At 36.5% G+C, this 17,676-nt stretch overlaps 1 protein-coding gene and 1 non-coding gene across 2 annotated transcripts; both read right to left on the bottom strand.

The window, feature by feature from the left end:
• Positions 1-898: 898 nt before the first annotated feature.
• Positions 899-1,006, bottom strand: LOC112782039 (small nucleolar RNA R71). The gene has a single exon (XR_003192782.1). It is a non-coding gene; the product is annotated as a small nucleolar RNA R71 (small nucleolar RNA).
• A 12,617-nt stretch (positions 1,007-13,623) lies between these two features.
• Positions 13,624-17,299, bottom strand: LOC112779207 (ubiquitin-like protein ATG12). Its single transcript, XM_025823452.3, has 5 exons — positions 16,960-17,299; positions 16,768-16,826; positions 14,960-15,028; positions 14,812-14,874; positions 13,624-13,913 (listed from the first exon to the last, which is right to left on the bottom strand). Exons 1-5 carry the CDS (start codon positions 16,991-16,993, stop codon positions 13,854-13,856), a joined length of 285 nt encoding a protein of 94 aa, XP_025679237.1. The 5' UTR covers positions 16,994-17,299; the 3' UTR covers positions 13,624-13,853.
• Positions 17,300-17,676: the final 377 nt, after the last annotated feature.

Consider the following 17,676-nt stretch of genomic DNA (forward strand, 5'->3'; position numbering starts at 1 on the left):
AACTCTCTCTCTCTATTTTCGAAAATATCTTCCCCTTTTTTTAAAAATTTCTTTTAATTAACTAATTATTTTATTTTTATTTTGAATTTTCGAAAAAAAAAAACTACTAACCTTTTTCAAAAACTATTTTCAAAAATCACTAACTCTTTTTCAAAAATTATTTTCGAAAGTTCCCCTCTCTCATCTTATTCTATTGATTTATTCATCTACTAACATCTCTCCCTCACCCACCAAAAATCCAAACCCTCTCTCTCTCTTTCTGAGTTCAGATTTTTCTCCTCTTCTTTTCTTCTACTAACAATAAGGAACCTCTTTACTGTGACATAGAGGATTCCTCTTCTTTTCTTTTTCTCTCCTCTTTCTTATGAGTAGGGACAGAGAAAAAGGCATTCTTGTTGAAGCTAATCCAGAACCTGAAAGGACTCTGAAGAGGAAATTAAGAGAAGCTAAATTACAACAATCCAGAGACAACTTGATTGAAAATTTCGAACAAGTAAAGGAGATGGCAGCCGAACCCAACAACAATGCAAGGAGAATGCTTGGTGACTTTACTGCACCAAATTCCAATTTACATGGAAGAAGCATCTCCATTCCTGCCATTGGAGCAAACAACTTTGAGCTGAAACCTCAATTAGTTTCTCTGATGCAGCAGAACTGCAAGTTTCATGGACTTCCATCTGAAGATCCTTTTCAGTTCTTAACTGAATTCTTGCAGATATGTGATACTGTTAAGACTAATGGAGTAGATCCTGAAGTCTACAGGCTCATGCTTTTCCCTTTTGCTGTAAGAGACAGAGCTAGAGTATGGTTGGACTCTCAACCTAAGGATAGCCTGAACTCTTGGGATAAGCTGGTCAAGGCTTTCCTAGCCAAGTTCTTTCCTCCTCAAAAGCTGAGCAAGCTTAGAGTGGATGTTCAAACCTTCAGACAGAAAGAAGGTGAATCCCTCTATGAAGCTTGGGAGAGATACAAAGGACTGACCAAAAAGTGTCCTTCTGACATGCTTTCAGAATGGATCATCCTGGATATATTCTATGATGGTCTGTCTGAGTTATCTAAGATGTCATTGGATACTTCTGCAGGTGGATCCATTCACCTAAAGAAAACGCCTGCAGAAGCTCAAGAACTCATTGACATGGTTGCTAATAACCAGTTCATGTACACCTCTGAAAGGAATCCTGTGAGTAATGGGACGCCTATGAAGAAGGGAGTTCTTGAAGTTGATACTCTGAATGCCATATTGGCTCAGAATAAAATATTGACTCAGCAAGTCAATATGATCTCTCAGAGTCTGCATGGAATGCAAGCTGCATCCAACAGTACTCAAGAGGCTTCTTATGAAGAAGAAGCTTATGATCCTGAGAACCCTGCAATAGCAGAGGTGAATTACTTAGGTGAACCTTATGGAAACACCTATAACTCATCATGGAAAAATCATCCAAATTTCTCATGGAAGGATCAAAAGCCTCAACAAGGCTTTAATAATGGTGGAAGAAACAGGTTTAACAATAATAAACCTTTTCCATCATCCACTCAGCAACAGACAGAGAACTCTGAACAAAATGCTTCTAATTTAGCAAATCTAGTCTCTGATCTATCCAAGGCCACTGTGAGCTTCATGAATGAAACAAGGTCTTCCATTAGAAATTTGGAAGCACAAGTGGGCCAGCTGAGTAAAAGGATCACTGAAATCCCTCCCAGTACTCTCCCAAGCAATACAGAAGAGAACCCAAAAGGAGAGTGCAAGGCCATTGACATAAGCACCATGGCCGAACCTACAAGGGGAGTGGAGGACGTGAATCCCAAGGAGGAAGACCTCCTGGGACGTCCAGTGATCAATAAGAAGCTTCCCTCTGAGGAACAAAAGGACTCTGAGGCTCATCTAGAGACCATAGAGATTCCATTGAACCTCCTTATGCCCTTCATGAGCTCTGATGAGTATTCCTCTTCTGAAGAGAATGAGGATGTTACTGAAGAACAAACTGCCAAGTTTCTTGGTGCAATCATGAAGCTGAATGCCAAATTATTTGGCATTGATACTTGGGAAGTTGAACCTCCCTTGTTCATCAATGAACTAAGTGATCTGGATCAACTGACATTGCCTCAGAAGAGACAGGATCCTGGAAAGTTCATAATACCCTGTACCATAGGCACCATGATCTTTAAGGCTCTATGTGACCTTGGTTCAGGAATAAACCTCATGCCCCTCTCTGTAATAGAGAAATTGGGAATCTATGGGGTGCAAGCTGCTAAAATCTCATTAGAGATGGCAGACAGTTCAAGAAAACAGGCTTATGGACAAGTAGAGGACGTGTTAGTAAAGGTTGAAGGCCTTTACATCCCTGCTGATTTCATAGTCCTGGATACTGGAAAGGAAGAGGATGAATCCATCATCCTAGGAAGACCTTTCCTAGCCACAGCAAGAGCTGTGATTGATGTTGACAGAGGTGAAATAGTCCTTCAATGGAATGAGGACTCCCTTGTGTTTAAAACTCAAGGATCTCCCTCTGCAATCATGGAGAGGAAGCATGAAAAGCTTCTCTCAAAGCAGAGTCAACCCAAGCCCCCACAGTCAAACTCTAAGTTTGGTGTTGGGAGGCCACAACCAAACTCTAAGTTTGGTGTTGAACTCCCATATCCAAACTCTAAGTTTGGTGTTGGAGAGTTTCAACAATGCTCTGAACATCTGTAAGGCTCCATGAGAGCCCACTGTCAAGCTATTGACATTAAAGAAGCGCTTGTTGGGAGGCAACCCAATTTTTATTTATCTAACTATATTTTTCTTAGTTATATGTCTTTATAGGTTCATGATCATGTGGAGTCACAAAATAAATATAAAAATTGAAAACGAAATCAAAAACAGCAGAAGAAAAATCACACCCTGGAGGAGCATCTGTCTGGCGTTCAGCGCCAGAACAGAGCATGGTTCCGGCGCTGAACGCCCAAAATGGGCAGCTTCTGGGCGCTGAACGCCAGAACAGGCATGGTTCTGGCGTTCAACGCCAGAAATGGCACACAAATGGGCGTTGAACGCCCAAAATGGCCACCAACCTGGCGCTGAACGCCCAGAGTTGTGTGCAAAGGCATTTTTACATGCCTAATGGGTGCAGGGATGTAAATCCTTGAACAACTCAGGATCTGTGGACCCCACAGGATCCCCACCTACCTCCACTCACTTCTTCTCACCACTCTCTTTCACACAACCCCATAAACACTCTTCCCCATAAACCTACCTCATAAACTCCACCTACCTTCAAAAATTCAGAACCAATTTCCCACCCAAACCCACCCGTATGGCCGAAACCTTTTCCCCCCTCCCTTCCCTATATAAAGCCCTCTATTCTTCATCAAATTCACACAACACACCCCTCTACACCCTTCTTGGCCGAAACACTTCCCACTCTCCCTCTCCTCCATTTCTTCTTCTTCTTCATCTATTCTTTCTTTTATTGCTGGAGGGCGAGCAAAATTCTAAGTTTGGTGTGGTAAAAGCATAAGCTTTTTGTTTTTCCATTACCATTGATGGCACCTAAGACCGGAGAATCCTCTAGAAAGGGGAAAGGGAAGACAAAAGCTTCCACATCCAAGTCATGGGAGATGGAAAGGTTCATCTCCAAAGCCCATCAAGACCACTTCTATAATGTTGTGGCCAAAAAGAAGGTGATCCCTGAGGTCCCTTTCAAACTCAAAAGAAATGAGTATCCGGAGATCCGACATGAAATTCAAAGAAGAGGTTGGGAAGTTCTAACAAACCCCATCCAACAAGTCGGCATCCTAATGGTTCAAGAGTTCTATGCCAATGCATGGATCACCAAGAACCATGATCAAAGTAAGAACCCGGATCCAAAGAACTATGTTACAATGGTTCGGGGGAAATACTTAGATTTTAGTCCGGAAAATGTGAGGTTGGCATTCAACTTGCCCATGATGCAAGGAGATGAATGCCCCTACACTAGAAGGGTTAACTTTAATCAAAGGTTGGACCGAGTCCTTATAGACATATGTGTAGAAGGAGCTCAATGGAAGATTGACTCCAAAGGCAAACCGGTTCAACTAAGAAGATTGGACCTCAAGCCTGTGGCTAGAGGATGGTTGGAGTTCATTCAATGCTCAATCATTCCCACTAGCAACCGGTCTGAAGTTACTATAGACCGGGCCATCATGATCCATAGCATCATGATTGGAGAAGAGGTGGAAGTTCATGAGATTATACCTCAAGAACTCTACAAGGTGGCTGACAAGTCCTCCACTATGGCAAGGTTAGCCTTTCCTCACCTCATCTGCCACCTATGCAATTCGGCTGGGATTGACATAGAGGGAGATATCCTCATCAAAGAGGACAAGCCCATCACTAAGAAAAAGATGGAGCAAGCAAGAGAGCCCATTCATGGAGCTCAAGAGGCGTATGAAGCTCATCACCATGAGATCCCGGAAATGCCTCAAATGCATTTTTCTCCACAAAACTATTGGGAGCAAATCAACACCTCCCTAGGAGAATTGAGTTCCAATATGGGACAACTAAGGGTGGAACATCAAGAGCACTCCATCATCCTTCATGAAATAAGAAAAGATCAAAAAGCAATGAGGGAGGAGCAACAAAGACAAGGAAGAGACATAGAAGAGCTCAAGGACATCATTGGTTCCTCAAGAAGGAAACGCCACCATCACTAAGGTGGATTCATTCCTTGTTCTTGTTTCTTCTGTTTTTTGTTTTCTATGTTATGTGCTTATCTATGTTTGTGTCTTCATTACATGATCATTAGTAGTTAGTAACTATGTCTTAAAGTTATGAATGTCCTATGAATTCATCACCTCTCTTAAATGAAAAATATTTTAATTCAAAAGAACAAGAAGTACATGAGTTTCGAATTTATCCTTGAACTTAGCTTAATTATATTGATGTGGTGACAATGCTTCTTGTTTTCTGAATGAATGCTTGAACAGTGCATATGTCTTTTGAAGTTGTTGTTTAAGAATGTTAAACATGTTGGCTCTTGAAAGAATGATGACTAGGAGACATGTTATTTGATAATCTGAAAAATCATAAAAATGATTCTTGAAGCAAGAAAAAGCAGCAAAGAACAAAGCTTGCAGAAAAAAAAAAGGGGCAAAAAAAAAAAGAAAGAAAAAGCAAGCAGAAAAAGCCAAAAGCTCTTAAAACCAAGAGGCAAGAGCAAAAAGCCAATAACCCTTAAAACCAAAAGGCAAGGGCAATAAAAAGGATCCCAAGGCTTTGAGCATCAGTGGATAGGAGGGCCTAAAGGAATAAAATCCTGGCCTAAGCGGCTAAACCAAGCTGTCCCTAACCATGTGCTTGTGGCGTGTAGGTGTCAAGTGAAAACTTGAGACTGAGCGGTTAAAGTCAAGGTCCAAAGAAAAAAAAGAGTGTGCTTAAGAACCCTGGACACCTCTAATTGGGGACTTTAGCAAAGCTGAGTCACAATCTGAAAAGGTTCACCCAATTATGTGTCTGTGGCATTTATGTATCCGGTGGTAATACTGGAAAACAAAGTGCTTAGGGCCACGGCCAAGACTCATGAAATAGCTGTGTTCAAGAATCATCATACTGAACTAGGAGAATCAATAACACTATCTGAACTCTGAGTTCCTATAGATGCCAATCATTCTGAACCTCAATGGATAAAGTGAGATGCCAAAACTATTCAAGAGGCAAAAAGCTATAAGTCCCGCTCATTTGATTGAAGCTATGTTTCATTGATAGTTTGGAATTTATAGTATATTCTCTTCTTTTTATCCTATTTGATTTTCAGTTGCTTGGGGACAAGCAACAATTTAAGTTTGGTGTTGTGATGAGCGGATAATTTATACGCTTTTTGACATTGTTTTTAGTATGTTTTTAGTAGGATCTAGTTACTTTTAGGGATATTTTCATTAGTTTTTATGTTAAATTCACATTTCTGGACTTTACTATGAGTTTGTGTGTCTTTTTGTGATTTCAGGTATTTTCTGGCTGAAATTGAGGGACTTGAGTAGAAATCAGATTCAGAGGTTGAAAAAGGACTGCTGATGCTGTTGGATTCTGACCTCCCTGCACTCAAAATGGATTTTCTGGAGCTACAGAACTCGAAATGGCGCGCTTCCAATTGCGTTGGAAAGTAGACATCCAGGGCTTTCCATAAATGTATAATAGTCCATACTTTGGCCAAGTTTTAATGACGCAAACTGGCGTTCAACGCCAGCTCTCTGCCCAATTCTGGTGTCCAGCGCCAGAAAAGGAGCCAAAACCAGAGTTGAACGCCCAAACTGGCACAAAAGCTGGCGTTCAACTCCAAGAAGGACCTCTACACGTGCAACACTCAAGCTCAGCCCAAGCACACACTAAGTGGGCCCCGGAAGTGGATTTATGCATCAATTACTTACTTCTATAAACCCTAGTAGCTAGTTTATTATAAATAGGACCTTTTACTAGTCTTTTGACCATCCAGAGTCTTTTTGACAATCCCGGATTGTATTTTGATCCTGTGATCATGTTTTAGGAGGCTGGCCATCTCGGCCATGCCTGGACCTTTCACTTATGTATTTTTAACGGTAGAGTTTCTACACTCCATAGATTAAGGTGTGGAGCTCTGCTGTTCCTCAAAGATTAATGCAAAGTACTACTGTTTTCTATTCAATTCTTCTTATTTCGCTTCTAAGATATTCATTCGTACTTCAATTTGAATGTGATGAACGTGACAATCATCATCATTCCCTATGAACGCGTGCCTGACAACCACTTCCGTTCTACCTTCGACTGAATGAGTATCTCTTAGATCTCTTAATCAGAATCTTCATGGCGTAAGCTAGAATGATGGCGGCATTCAAGAGAATTCGGAAATTCTAAACCTTGTCTGTGGTATTCCGAGTAGGATTCAATGAATGAATGACTATGACGAGCTCCAAACTCGCGATTGTAGGGCGTTAGTGACAGACGCAAAAGGATAGTAAATCCTATTCCAGCATGATCGAGAACTGACAGATGAATAACCGTGCCGTGACAGGGTGCGTTGACCATTTTCACTGAGAGGATAAGATGAAGCCATTGACAAGGGTGATGCCTCTAGACGATTAGCCGTGCCGTGACAGGGCATTGGATCATTTTCCCGAGAGATGACTGAAAGTAGCCATTGATAGTGGTGATGTATCACATAAAGCCAGCCATGGAAAGGAGTAAGACTGATTGGATGAAGATAGCAGAAAAGCAGAGGTTCAGAGGAACGAAAGCATCTCCATTCGCTTATCTGAAATTCTCACCAATGAATTACATAAGTATTTCTATCCCCATTTTATTATATTAAATTCGAAAACACCATTATCAATTTATATCTGCCTAACTGAGATTTGCAAGGTGACCATAACTTGCTTCATACCAACAATCTCCGTAGGATTCGACCCTTACTCACGTAAGGTATTACTTGGACGACCCAGTGCACTTGCTGGTCAGTTACACGGAGTTGTGAACCGTGGTTTTGGCATCATGTTTTTGGCGCCATTCCCAGGGAAAGAAAGAGCAATGAACTTTACATAATTAAAGTGTAATCACGATTCCGCGTACCACTGAGCAATGCATGTTGTATTATCTTCAAACAGGATAGTTGGAGCTATCTTATGATCAATCAGTCCACATAATGACCGAATATATTGGATCAAACTCCTGAGCCAAAAACACTCGCGACTTGCTTCATGAATCGCTAGTATTTCGGCATGATTAGAGGATGTTGCAGCAATTGTCTGTTTCGTGGACCTTCATGATATAGTTGTTCCACCATATGTGAACAGGTATCCTGTTTGAGATTTTCCTTTATGTGAATCAGACAAATATCCTGCATCTGCATAGCCAACTAGTTGTGACTTAGATCCATAGGGATAAAACAATCCCATATCAACTGTTCCATGAAGATATCGAAAGATTTGCTTGATTCCACTACAATATCTTCTAGTTGGAGGGGAACTACACCTTGCTAGTAAATTCACCGCGAATGATATGTCAGGTCGTGTATTATTAGCAAGATACATTAGCGCTCCAATGGCACTAAGATATGGTACTTCAGGACCAAGGATATCTTTATTCTCTTCTTTAGGACGGAATTGATCATTTTCCATATCCAAATATCTTACAATCATTGGGGTACTTAATGGATGTGACTTATTCATATAAAATCTCTTCAAGATCTTTCCGTATATGTTGTTTGATGAATAAAGATTCCATTTTTTGTATGTTTGATCTGCAGGCCGAGACAAAATTTAGTCTTTCTAAGATCTTTCATCTCAAACTCTTTTTTTAGAGTTTTTATAATTGTTGGAATCTCTTCAAGAGTTCCAATGACATTTAAATCATCAACGTACACAGCAATTATAATGAACCCAGATGCAGATTTTTTTATGAAAATACACGGGCAGATATTATCATTCTTGAATCCATTTTTGGCCAGATACTCAGTAAGACGATTATACCACATTCGTCCAGATTGCTTTAGACCATATAAAGATATTTGTAATTTAACTGAGAATAACCCCTTCGAATATTCATTGGATGGTTTGGACATCTTTAGTCCTTCAGGGACTTTCATATAGATATCCCAATCTAATGAGCCGTATAAGTAGAATGTTACCACATCCATTAAATGCATATGCAGTTTATGATATGCAGATAAACTGACCAAATAACGCAATGTGATCACATCCACTACAGGGGAATACGTTTCTTCATAATCTATACCGGGCCTTTGTGAAAAACCTTGTGCCACACGTCGGGCTTTATAGCGCACAACTTCATTTTCCTCATTTCGTTTTCTCACAAATACCTATCGGTATCCAACAAGTTTTACATCTTCTGGTGTACGGACTACAGGTCCAAAGACTTCACGTTTTGCAAGTGAGTCTAACTTAGCCTTCATGGCTTCTTCCCATTTTGGCCAATCATTTCTTTGTCGACATTCTTCGACTGGTCTTGGCTCAAGATCCTTACTTTCATGCATGATATTTAATGCCACTTATATGCAAATATTTCATTGACAATTGTCTTATTTCGATCCCATTTCTCTCCTATAAAAACATAATTTATCGAGATCTTGTCATTTTCACAATTTTTAGGTACCTGAATGTCTTCTGGCATTAAAACTATATTAGAATTTTGGACAACTGCATGTGTCTTTACTATGTCTTTTTCAATAGGAATAGTATTTACCTCTTTTCTTTTTCGAGAATTTTTGTCTTTGGAACCGACAGGCCTGCCACGCTTCTGGCGTGAATTTACTTCAGTGGCTATTTGTCCGATTGGGACATAAATTCGAATTGGGGCATTTTCGCTGGTATATAAGATTTGGTTATCCTCTTTGTATCGGAAAATGCATCAGGCAATTAATTTGCTATTCTTTACAAATGTATAATCTTTTGAACTTCTAGTTCACATTGCCTTGATCGAGGATCTAAATGCATCAAGGATGATGCATTCCAATTAAATTCTTTTTCAAGAAGCTTATTCTCTCCCCCTAATATTGGAAATTTTGATTCATCAAAATGACAACCTGCAAACCGGGATTTAAACACATCTCCAGTTTGTATCTCAAGATACCTCACTATAGAAGGATAATCATATCCAACATATATCTCCAATTTTCTTTGGGGTCCCATTTTGGTGCGAGAAAGTGGTGCAATGGGAACATATATTGCACACCCGAATATTCTTAAATGGGAAACATTTGGCTGCTGGCCAAAATCTAATTGCATAGGAGAGAACTGATGGTAACTTGTTGGTCTCAAACGAATAAGTGCTGCGGCATGCAAAATAGCATTCTCCCAAGCCGAAGTTGGGAGATTTGTTCTCATAAGTAAGGGTCTAGCAATTAATTGGAGGTATTTAATAAGTGATTCTGCTAACCCATTTTGTGTGTGAACATGAGCTACTGGATGTTCAACACTTTTTTCATTAGCCATACAATAAGCATCAAAATCTTGGGAAGTAAATTCACCAGCATTATCAAGACGAATTGCTTTGATTGGATTTTCTGGAAATTGTTCTTTTAATCGAATAATTTGAGCAAGTAATATCACAAACGCCAGGTTGTGAGAAGACAATAAGCACACATGTAACAATCTCGAAGATGTGTCTATTAGGACCCTAAAATGTCTAAAAGATCCACTTGGTGGATGAATAGGTCCACATATATCGCCTTGAATCCTTTCTATGAATTCAGGGGACTCAAATCCAATCTTTACTGGTGATGACCTTAAAATTAACTTTTCCTGAGAACATGCAACACAATGAAATTCACTAGATGTAAGAATCTTCTGGTTCTTTAGTGAATGTCCATGAGAGTTTTCAATAATTCTCCGCATCATGATTGTTCCCGGATAACCCAATCGGTCGTGCCAAGTTATGAATTCATTTGGACTAGTAAACTTCTGGTTTATAATGGCATGTGATTTAATTGCACTAATTTTGGTATAATATATCCCAGATGAAAGTGAGGGTAACTTTTCTAGTATAATCTTCTTATTTGAATCATGAGTTGTGATACATAAGTACTCATGATTTTCCTCATTCATAATTTCAATATGATATCCATTTCGACGAATATCTTGGAAACTCAACAAATTCCTCAAAGACTTGGTAGATAATAGTGCGTTATTTATTATTACTTTTGTTCCTCCGGGAAACAAAATTATAACTCTTCCAAAATCTTCTATCACATTGCCTGAGCCAATAATAGTATTAACATATTCTTCTTTTGGCACAAGATGGGTAAAATATATATCACTTTTAAGAATGTTGTGCAAACTTGCACTATCCGCAAGGCATACATCTTCATTATATATCCTTGCCATTTCCTTCAAAGATAAATAATAATAAAATAAGTAGTAATACATGCACAGTCAAATTGAATTCTTGACTGGAATTATTTTTCTAAGAAACACTGTACGTAATGTCATATACTAAAATTTTATTATTATCACTATTATTATTATTATTATTATTATTATTATTATTATTATTATTATTATTATTATTATTATTTAAAATTTGACACATTTAATGATTTCAAAATTCTTAAATATAAACATTAATATTTCATTATTTATATACATCATATTTGAAACTTAAATATATAGAAAATACAACTTAACAATAAGTTTCTTATATTATTTATTTACATGAATACTTAACAATTTCACGTATTAAACTATTCCATCATTGATCAAATGACCAATATTTTTTTCAGGATCCTCAAAGAAATCAGATACATCATAATGAGTGGTAGAATTTTCAGCATCATTTGAAACGAAATTCGTTTCCTTTCCTTTGTCATCCTTTTTCAAAGACGCTTGATAAAGATCGACTAGGTGCCTTGGTGTATGACAGGTACGTGACCAATGGCCCTTTTCACCACAACGAAAACACTTATCCTCTGTTGATTTATTTTGCCCAATATTTCTTTCTTTATCCCACTTCTGGTGAGATCCTCTCTTTTAAACATAATTCATTTTCCTTCCAAAATTTTTCTTGTTACCAAAACCTTGTCATTTATCTCTTCTGGGGTAATGATTTGCCGCATTTATTTCAGGAAATGCGGCGGCGCCAGCTGGGCGCGCTTTGTGATTCTTTAAGAGCAACTCATTGTTGCGTTTAGCAACAAGAACGCAAGAATTAGCTCAGAATATTTTTTAAATCATTTTTCTCGATACTGCTGCTGCAAGAGCACATTCGAGACATGGAAGGTTTAGAAAGTTTTCTCTAACATATCATTATCAGATATCTTTTACCTGCATAATTTCATTCGTGAGGTGATTTGAAACATTGCTGAATTATATTCATTTATGAATTTAAAATCCTGTAGACGCAAGTGCGTCCATTCATATCGGACTTGAGGAAATATCACCGTCTTTTGATGATTATACCTTTGTTCAAGGTCTTTCCAAAGATCTGCAAGATCTTTTAATATGAGATATTCATTTTTCAATCCTTCGTCAAGATGACGACGAAAAAAAATATTGGCTTTGGCTTTATCCTTCTGGGATGCATTATTTTCAGTCTTAATGGTATCTCCAAGATCCATTAAATCAAGATGGATTTCAGCATCTAATATCCATGATAAATAATTATTTCCAGATATATCAAGAGTATTAAATTCAAGATGAGAGAGCTTCGACATAATAAAAATTTGTTACCTGAGTCTTCCTAAAATTTGATCAGAGTCTCGTACTGATAACGTGTTGTGAAATAAATAAGGAAGATGTTCTAAATATAAAATAAAGATATGTAAATAGAAGACTTTAATATTAATATAATTAACTCGATAAAATAATTTATATATTTATATGCACTAACGTAAAGATAGAGAAAGAGAGAGAGAAACTATTAGTAATGTATAAAAGAGAAGATAATTTTATTACTGTAAAAAGAGAAAAAGGAGAGTATTTGTAATTGTGTGTATAATCTTTTTGCCACGTTCATGCTTTTATAGGCAAACAAATTTTACTTATCATTAATTGTGCTTTGTCATGAGAACTTGTTCCTTTCAGCATAGGAAAACGGATCCGCTCATAAATAGGCATTCATCCTTATCCATCCTTGTTGTAACAGTTAAATGGTGACAAACTTTAAAAGTAAAAAAATTACAATTCCTAAATTTTTAAATTACAAGATATAAATCAATCCTAAATTTTTAAAAGATGACTTTTTCGTCTCCACTTTAAATTATCAAAATTTGTAAAAAGACAAAAAGAGAACTAATATCTCTTACAATTCAAAAGTTCAAGGGCTAACAGCTAATAAACAAGATCAAAAACTAAAATGACTACATAATAGTTTGGAAATCAATTTAACATTTTATTGAGTTTTAATTGTTTTGATTTGAAAAAACGATTTTTTGGATTTATGAGATAGTTTACCTAGATAGACATCGAAAGTACACATTGGATTAAAAAAACACAGGACTGCAGTATTACACAATGCCCTCTCATTCTTTTTTTTTTATAATTGAGGAAGTAAAATAATGTAATTTTTAACCTTTTAACATTTTTTCTCATTTTTTTTTTTAGTCCTACTTATAAATTGTATAATGAAAAATCACATTTTACTCTCTCAAATGAGAAAAAAATAAAGAGGATTCAATCCCATACCACCTGAGATTTATTATACTAGTGCTACAAATATAGTAATACTTGTTCAAAGTCGCACACCACATTAATCCAGCGATCTAAAGAATCAATGATTGTTCACCGATGTTTTTGGTTTGATCAAATTTTGATTTAACTATTTATTAATCAATAAAAATAAATTCTTGCCAAATAGTTCTTAAATCAGATTTTTAAAACATTACATCTAACAACTGCTTGCTGAAGAAGTGCTGGATTATCCTCATGCTTCACATAGAACAACCCTGATCAAACAAGACTCCTAATAATACGTTTGGTTAGGGGGATAAAAATGGAACAGAGAATTTTCACGAATGAAAAATTACATTGTAAATTAATTACACATAGTTCATTTGTGAAGCATTTCATTCCCTTTTTACCTCTACAAAGAAGTAACTTGCTTAAACTACATAACAATACGATAATTATTAAAGTAAACACCCTAAGGATAAGCACTTCAACCATTTTAAACATGGGTCCCTCAAAGCCATAACAATCCGTAAATTATGATATTAATGAACTTTTCTTTTTGTCGCGACATTCAAGTGGGTAACTCTTCTGCTTTGAATTTATACACGCAAAGGAAGAAAAAAATAATTAAAAAAACAACAAATGTTTGGGTTTCATGTTTCTGTTCCATTCTATCCTTTTGTCAAAACTAAACGTATTCACAATTAATAAGAAGAAATTATATGTTTAGCAAGCATCATTCAGAATTAGCCCCATGCCATAGAACATGCGTAGTTGACCACCAATTTGCCATCAAAACCAAAATTCTGGAAAATAAAAACCAAACAAAGGAGAAAAGAAAATACTCAAATGACAATCTGACAAATAAATTGCATGATTAGGTATATAAAGCAGCACCAAAAACATCTAAACAGTAATTAGAATATTGACTGCCATTGCTACTCTAGCATTTTTGGGCTAAACACCTGTAATATACAAAGAGAGATGGAGAAAAAGGAACGACCCGGAAAAAACACAATATTTACTAACAGAAATTCTAGAAAAATTCCAACGTTTTGCAAAAGCAAATCTATCATAGCAAATAGTTTAATTAAACTAAAAACCCAGATGAATTATTCAAGGTTGAACCATGACCATTACTTTCATTTTACTCTCTGGTTGAAGGCCAACTTATGCGTATGATAACCTAGGTCCTGGGTTACATGGATATGGGTACAATAACCAGTACTAGTTGACTAGTTTTTACAAGAATATTATACAAACTACAGATCTGTAAAATAGTATAAGATGATTGTCCTTCCAACACCAAATTTTTTCAATAAAACTTCGTAAATCGTGAATTAACAGACTTTTATATTGTACAGGACTAGCATGCACTTAAATGACACTAGCTTATTGTAATGCTTGAATAGGAAGTACCAATGGTATTTTGAAGAAAGATTCAAAAGAAAACAAGGGTACTTATCCATGTGCACCCAAGAAATACCTAATCTACTGCATGCTCAATCTAATTAACCAAGGGATAGCAGGTGGCCTCATCATTTTTCTTTTAAATACATATTATTCTATCTTCCTTCTCTCAGAAAAATTTTAATTGGTTAAGTATTATGATTCTTTTTTTTCCCCCACAATCAAATTACTTACAAACTATAAGATCCAGTAGTTATAAAAACTAATAGAAAAGGGGATCCAGTAGTTTCTTACAGTATACAAATCAATGATCGATTCATCAGGATTGGGTGAAAAAGCACTGTTGACATATACAAACTGCAAAACCAGGAAACAAATTTGAGTATGCAGATCCTTTAGAGTTTAGACAACTATACAGGTAAAATACACAGTGATTGTTTACCAATGTTTCCCTGTGGAGTTGCCGTCTAAGAAAGTCTATAACCTTTGCAAATTTATCAGCTCCTGCTATCTGCAATATCAAATATAAAGACATCATTTTATATTTCAAGATTTCAAGAAGAATGCATGTAGAAAACTAACAATTCATTCTTGCTAGCAATCCTCGTAATCATTACTTTCAGATTTGACTTTACAACTATTAAGATCTGCATGTTCCATTTCTGATCAGTTCTATATTCAAACTTGTATCAGCCACAGAAAATTCAGGCAGATACAAGTCTACAGCTTTCTTTCCCCTTATATCAGTGACGAAACTTCATTGGGACAGGAGAGGGAAGCTCGCCTCACCCCCTCCCCCCCCCCCCCCTTTTCTCCCTCCCCTTTCCGCTCCTAAACTTCAAATTTTCATTTACATATATGGTGTATACTTTCACTGATACACTGTAAAAGATTTTAACAAAAGTAATGTGGTCTTATATGATCCCCTAAGATTTGAGTCATCCTTCATCACTGGTTGGAATTGCAATATCAGTTATACAATACAAATAAAAATAACATGGGTAGCACAGTGCAAAACAAATAGAAGATGGCCATTTTAAGGGGTCAGAATATGAAAATGTGTCCCCAATAACATTAAATTGTGTACCTAATGAAAGTAACGAAGGCAGATAGAATTGCAAAAGTAACAGAAGGAAAATGTAATGAAGACATGTAATAAAATATTGATACAGAGCCATCTATTCTTTAGTTCATATGGTTAGTTTGTTTAACATGATGCAGAAGCTAAACACCTAGCTGTTTATCAGTGACCACATGATACAGAATTTTAATAGCAAATTATTTTGTACACACAAAGTGATTGCTTCTCTTGCATAATAGCATATTCTTTTCACCATCAAAGTCTTCAAAAACCCTCTATTTTCCATCACATAAATCTAACACCAGAATTTAGGACAACAAATTAAATGAAATACGAATGATCTACATTCACTTACTAAAATGTGTAATCTTCATCTATAGTTCTCATGAAAATTACAAACATAGAGAGACACAAAGTTTTGGGAGCACAAGATAGTGCACCATAGGACACACTATAGTGCACCCTAGGACACAAATTTCTAGGATTTTCTATCCTAATAAAATGTGTGGATAGAAGAGACTTTTTTTTTTCTGTTTCTCGGTCTTTGTATTTGTATCATGTTTGAATAACTAAATTTTCTTATAAGGTATGTTTGATTCCTAACCTGGAGCAAAAAGGATGAAGACAGTGAATCAGTAGAGACATATCTTTCTTTTTGAAGGTATAGAAACATGTTTTTTGTGTTGCTAGATTCTGGAAGTGCATAAATTTTCTTAAAAATTGTCTGAAGCGGCTAAGTAATTTCTTTTTGTTCTTAACATTTCTGTCTCATCTATGTTGGGAGTCAGAACAGTAACCAAACTACAACTAAACTCAATATGCTAAATTTTCACAGCCAATCCAACATATGTTCGCTTCCACAAAGAAAATCATGAATGCAGACTCGAATAGAAGGTCGATCATCAAATTACAGTGTAACGATTAAGATGAGTTATGTGGCTAACCCAAACTAATACTTAGACAAAATATTGTAAACAATTACAATTCAGATTCAAACAAATCATAGTCCACATTCAAAAGTTTGAATTAGAAACTAAAAAAGAAACTGAAAAAGCACATAGATCACAATAAGCAATGAGAAAGCACAGAGATTACGATAAGCAAACAAAATCATATGAATTTTGAGTTGAAGTCTGGGAAAAATATAATGCTGCCATTACGAAGATCACCTTGAATTTAGATTGCTTGAGAATAGGAGCATCACCAGTGGCTCTCAGATGAACAACCACTGCCACAAAACCAAAACCCTAGTTCACGAACCCAAGCAAATAATAATAAAGAAATAAATAAATAAATAAATAAATAAATAAAACCTGTTTGATTGATTCAGAATACAGAAAAACGAGAGATTGGGAAGCAACCTTTACGAACGGAACTTGGTGACTCAGCAGCCATTGCTGACACTTGAATACCTGAATATTCTTTATATTTTTCTTTTAACTCCAATAGAGATCAAGAACGATGGCCGAATAGCCGAAATAGGGTGAGGAAGGGGTATTTGCTTTGAGAGAATATGAGTAGAAATTGGGGAGAGGTCCGCAACACTGGGACGGTGGAGAGAGGCTCATCGACGGCTCCTCCGGTGAGGCAGCCGCCGCTAAATGAACGAAGGACGAAGAGAGAATGGAGAGAGGTAAGGTGTCGGACAGTGGGAGTATACGACTGGTTAAACCAAAATCAGATTAATTTCTAACCCGGTTCAGTATTGAAACCGGGTAAATATATTTATAGTCGGCTTTGACCCGTTTCAATTCAACTGGGCCTTTCCCCAAATGTGTTGGGTCTTTCGGTTAGACCAGGTTCTGTACACCTTCGAAAATTAACGGGTAAGAGAAAAACCAAACAAAAAAAAATTTTTATTGTTCATTTTTTTCCAACCTTAGAAGTAAAAAAAAATATTAGCATAGTCTAAAGTATATAATTTGTCACAATTTTAATTTGATTGGTTTTGATATTTATTTTAAATTTGATCCTGTCTGATCCAAACTATTAAGATTTGAATTGGTTTGCTTTATTCGGTTTTTATAAAACAAAATTTTAGGATTTTATTATTGAAAAATATAAATAATTTTATATTG

Source organism: Arachis hypogaea, chromosome 19, assembly GCF_003086295.3.
Source record: "Arachis hypogaea cultivar Tifrunner chromosome 19, arahy.Tifrunner.gnm2.J5K5, whole genome shotgun sequence".
Taxonomy (NCBI): Eukaryota; Viridiplantae; Streptophyta; class Magnoliopsida; order Fabales; family Fabaceae; genus Arachis; species Arachis hypogaea.

Bases quoted from the DNA above. Each gene is read 5' to 3' on its own strand.
- LOC112779207 (XM_025823452.3), bottom strand. From the start codon at position 16,993: ATGGCTGCTGAGTCACCAAGTTCCGTTCGTAAAG. The intron at 14,875-14,959 runs GTAAACAATCAC...CTGGTTTTGCAG, and splicing joins AACTCCACAGGGAAACATTG to TTTGTATATGTCAACAGTGC. The intron at 13,914-14,811 runs GTAAGAAACTAC...TTTATTTTCCAG, and splicing joins CGATCATTGATTTGTATACT to AATTTTGGTTTTGATGGCAA.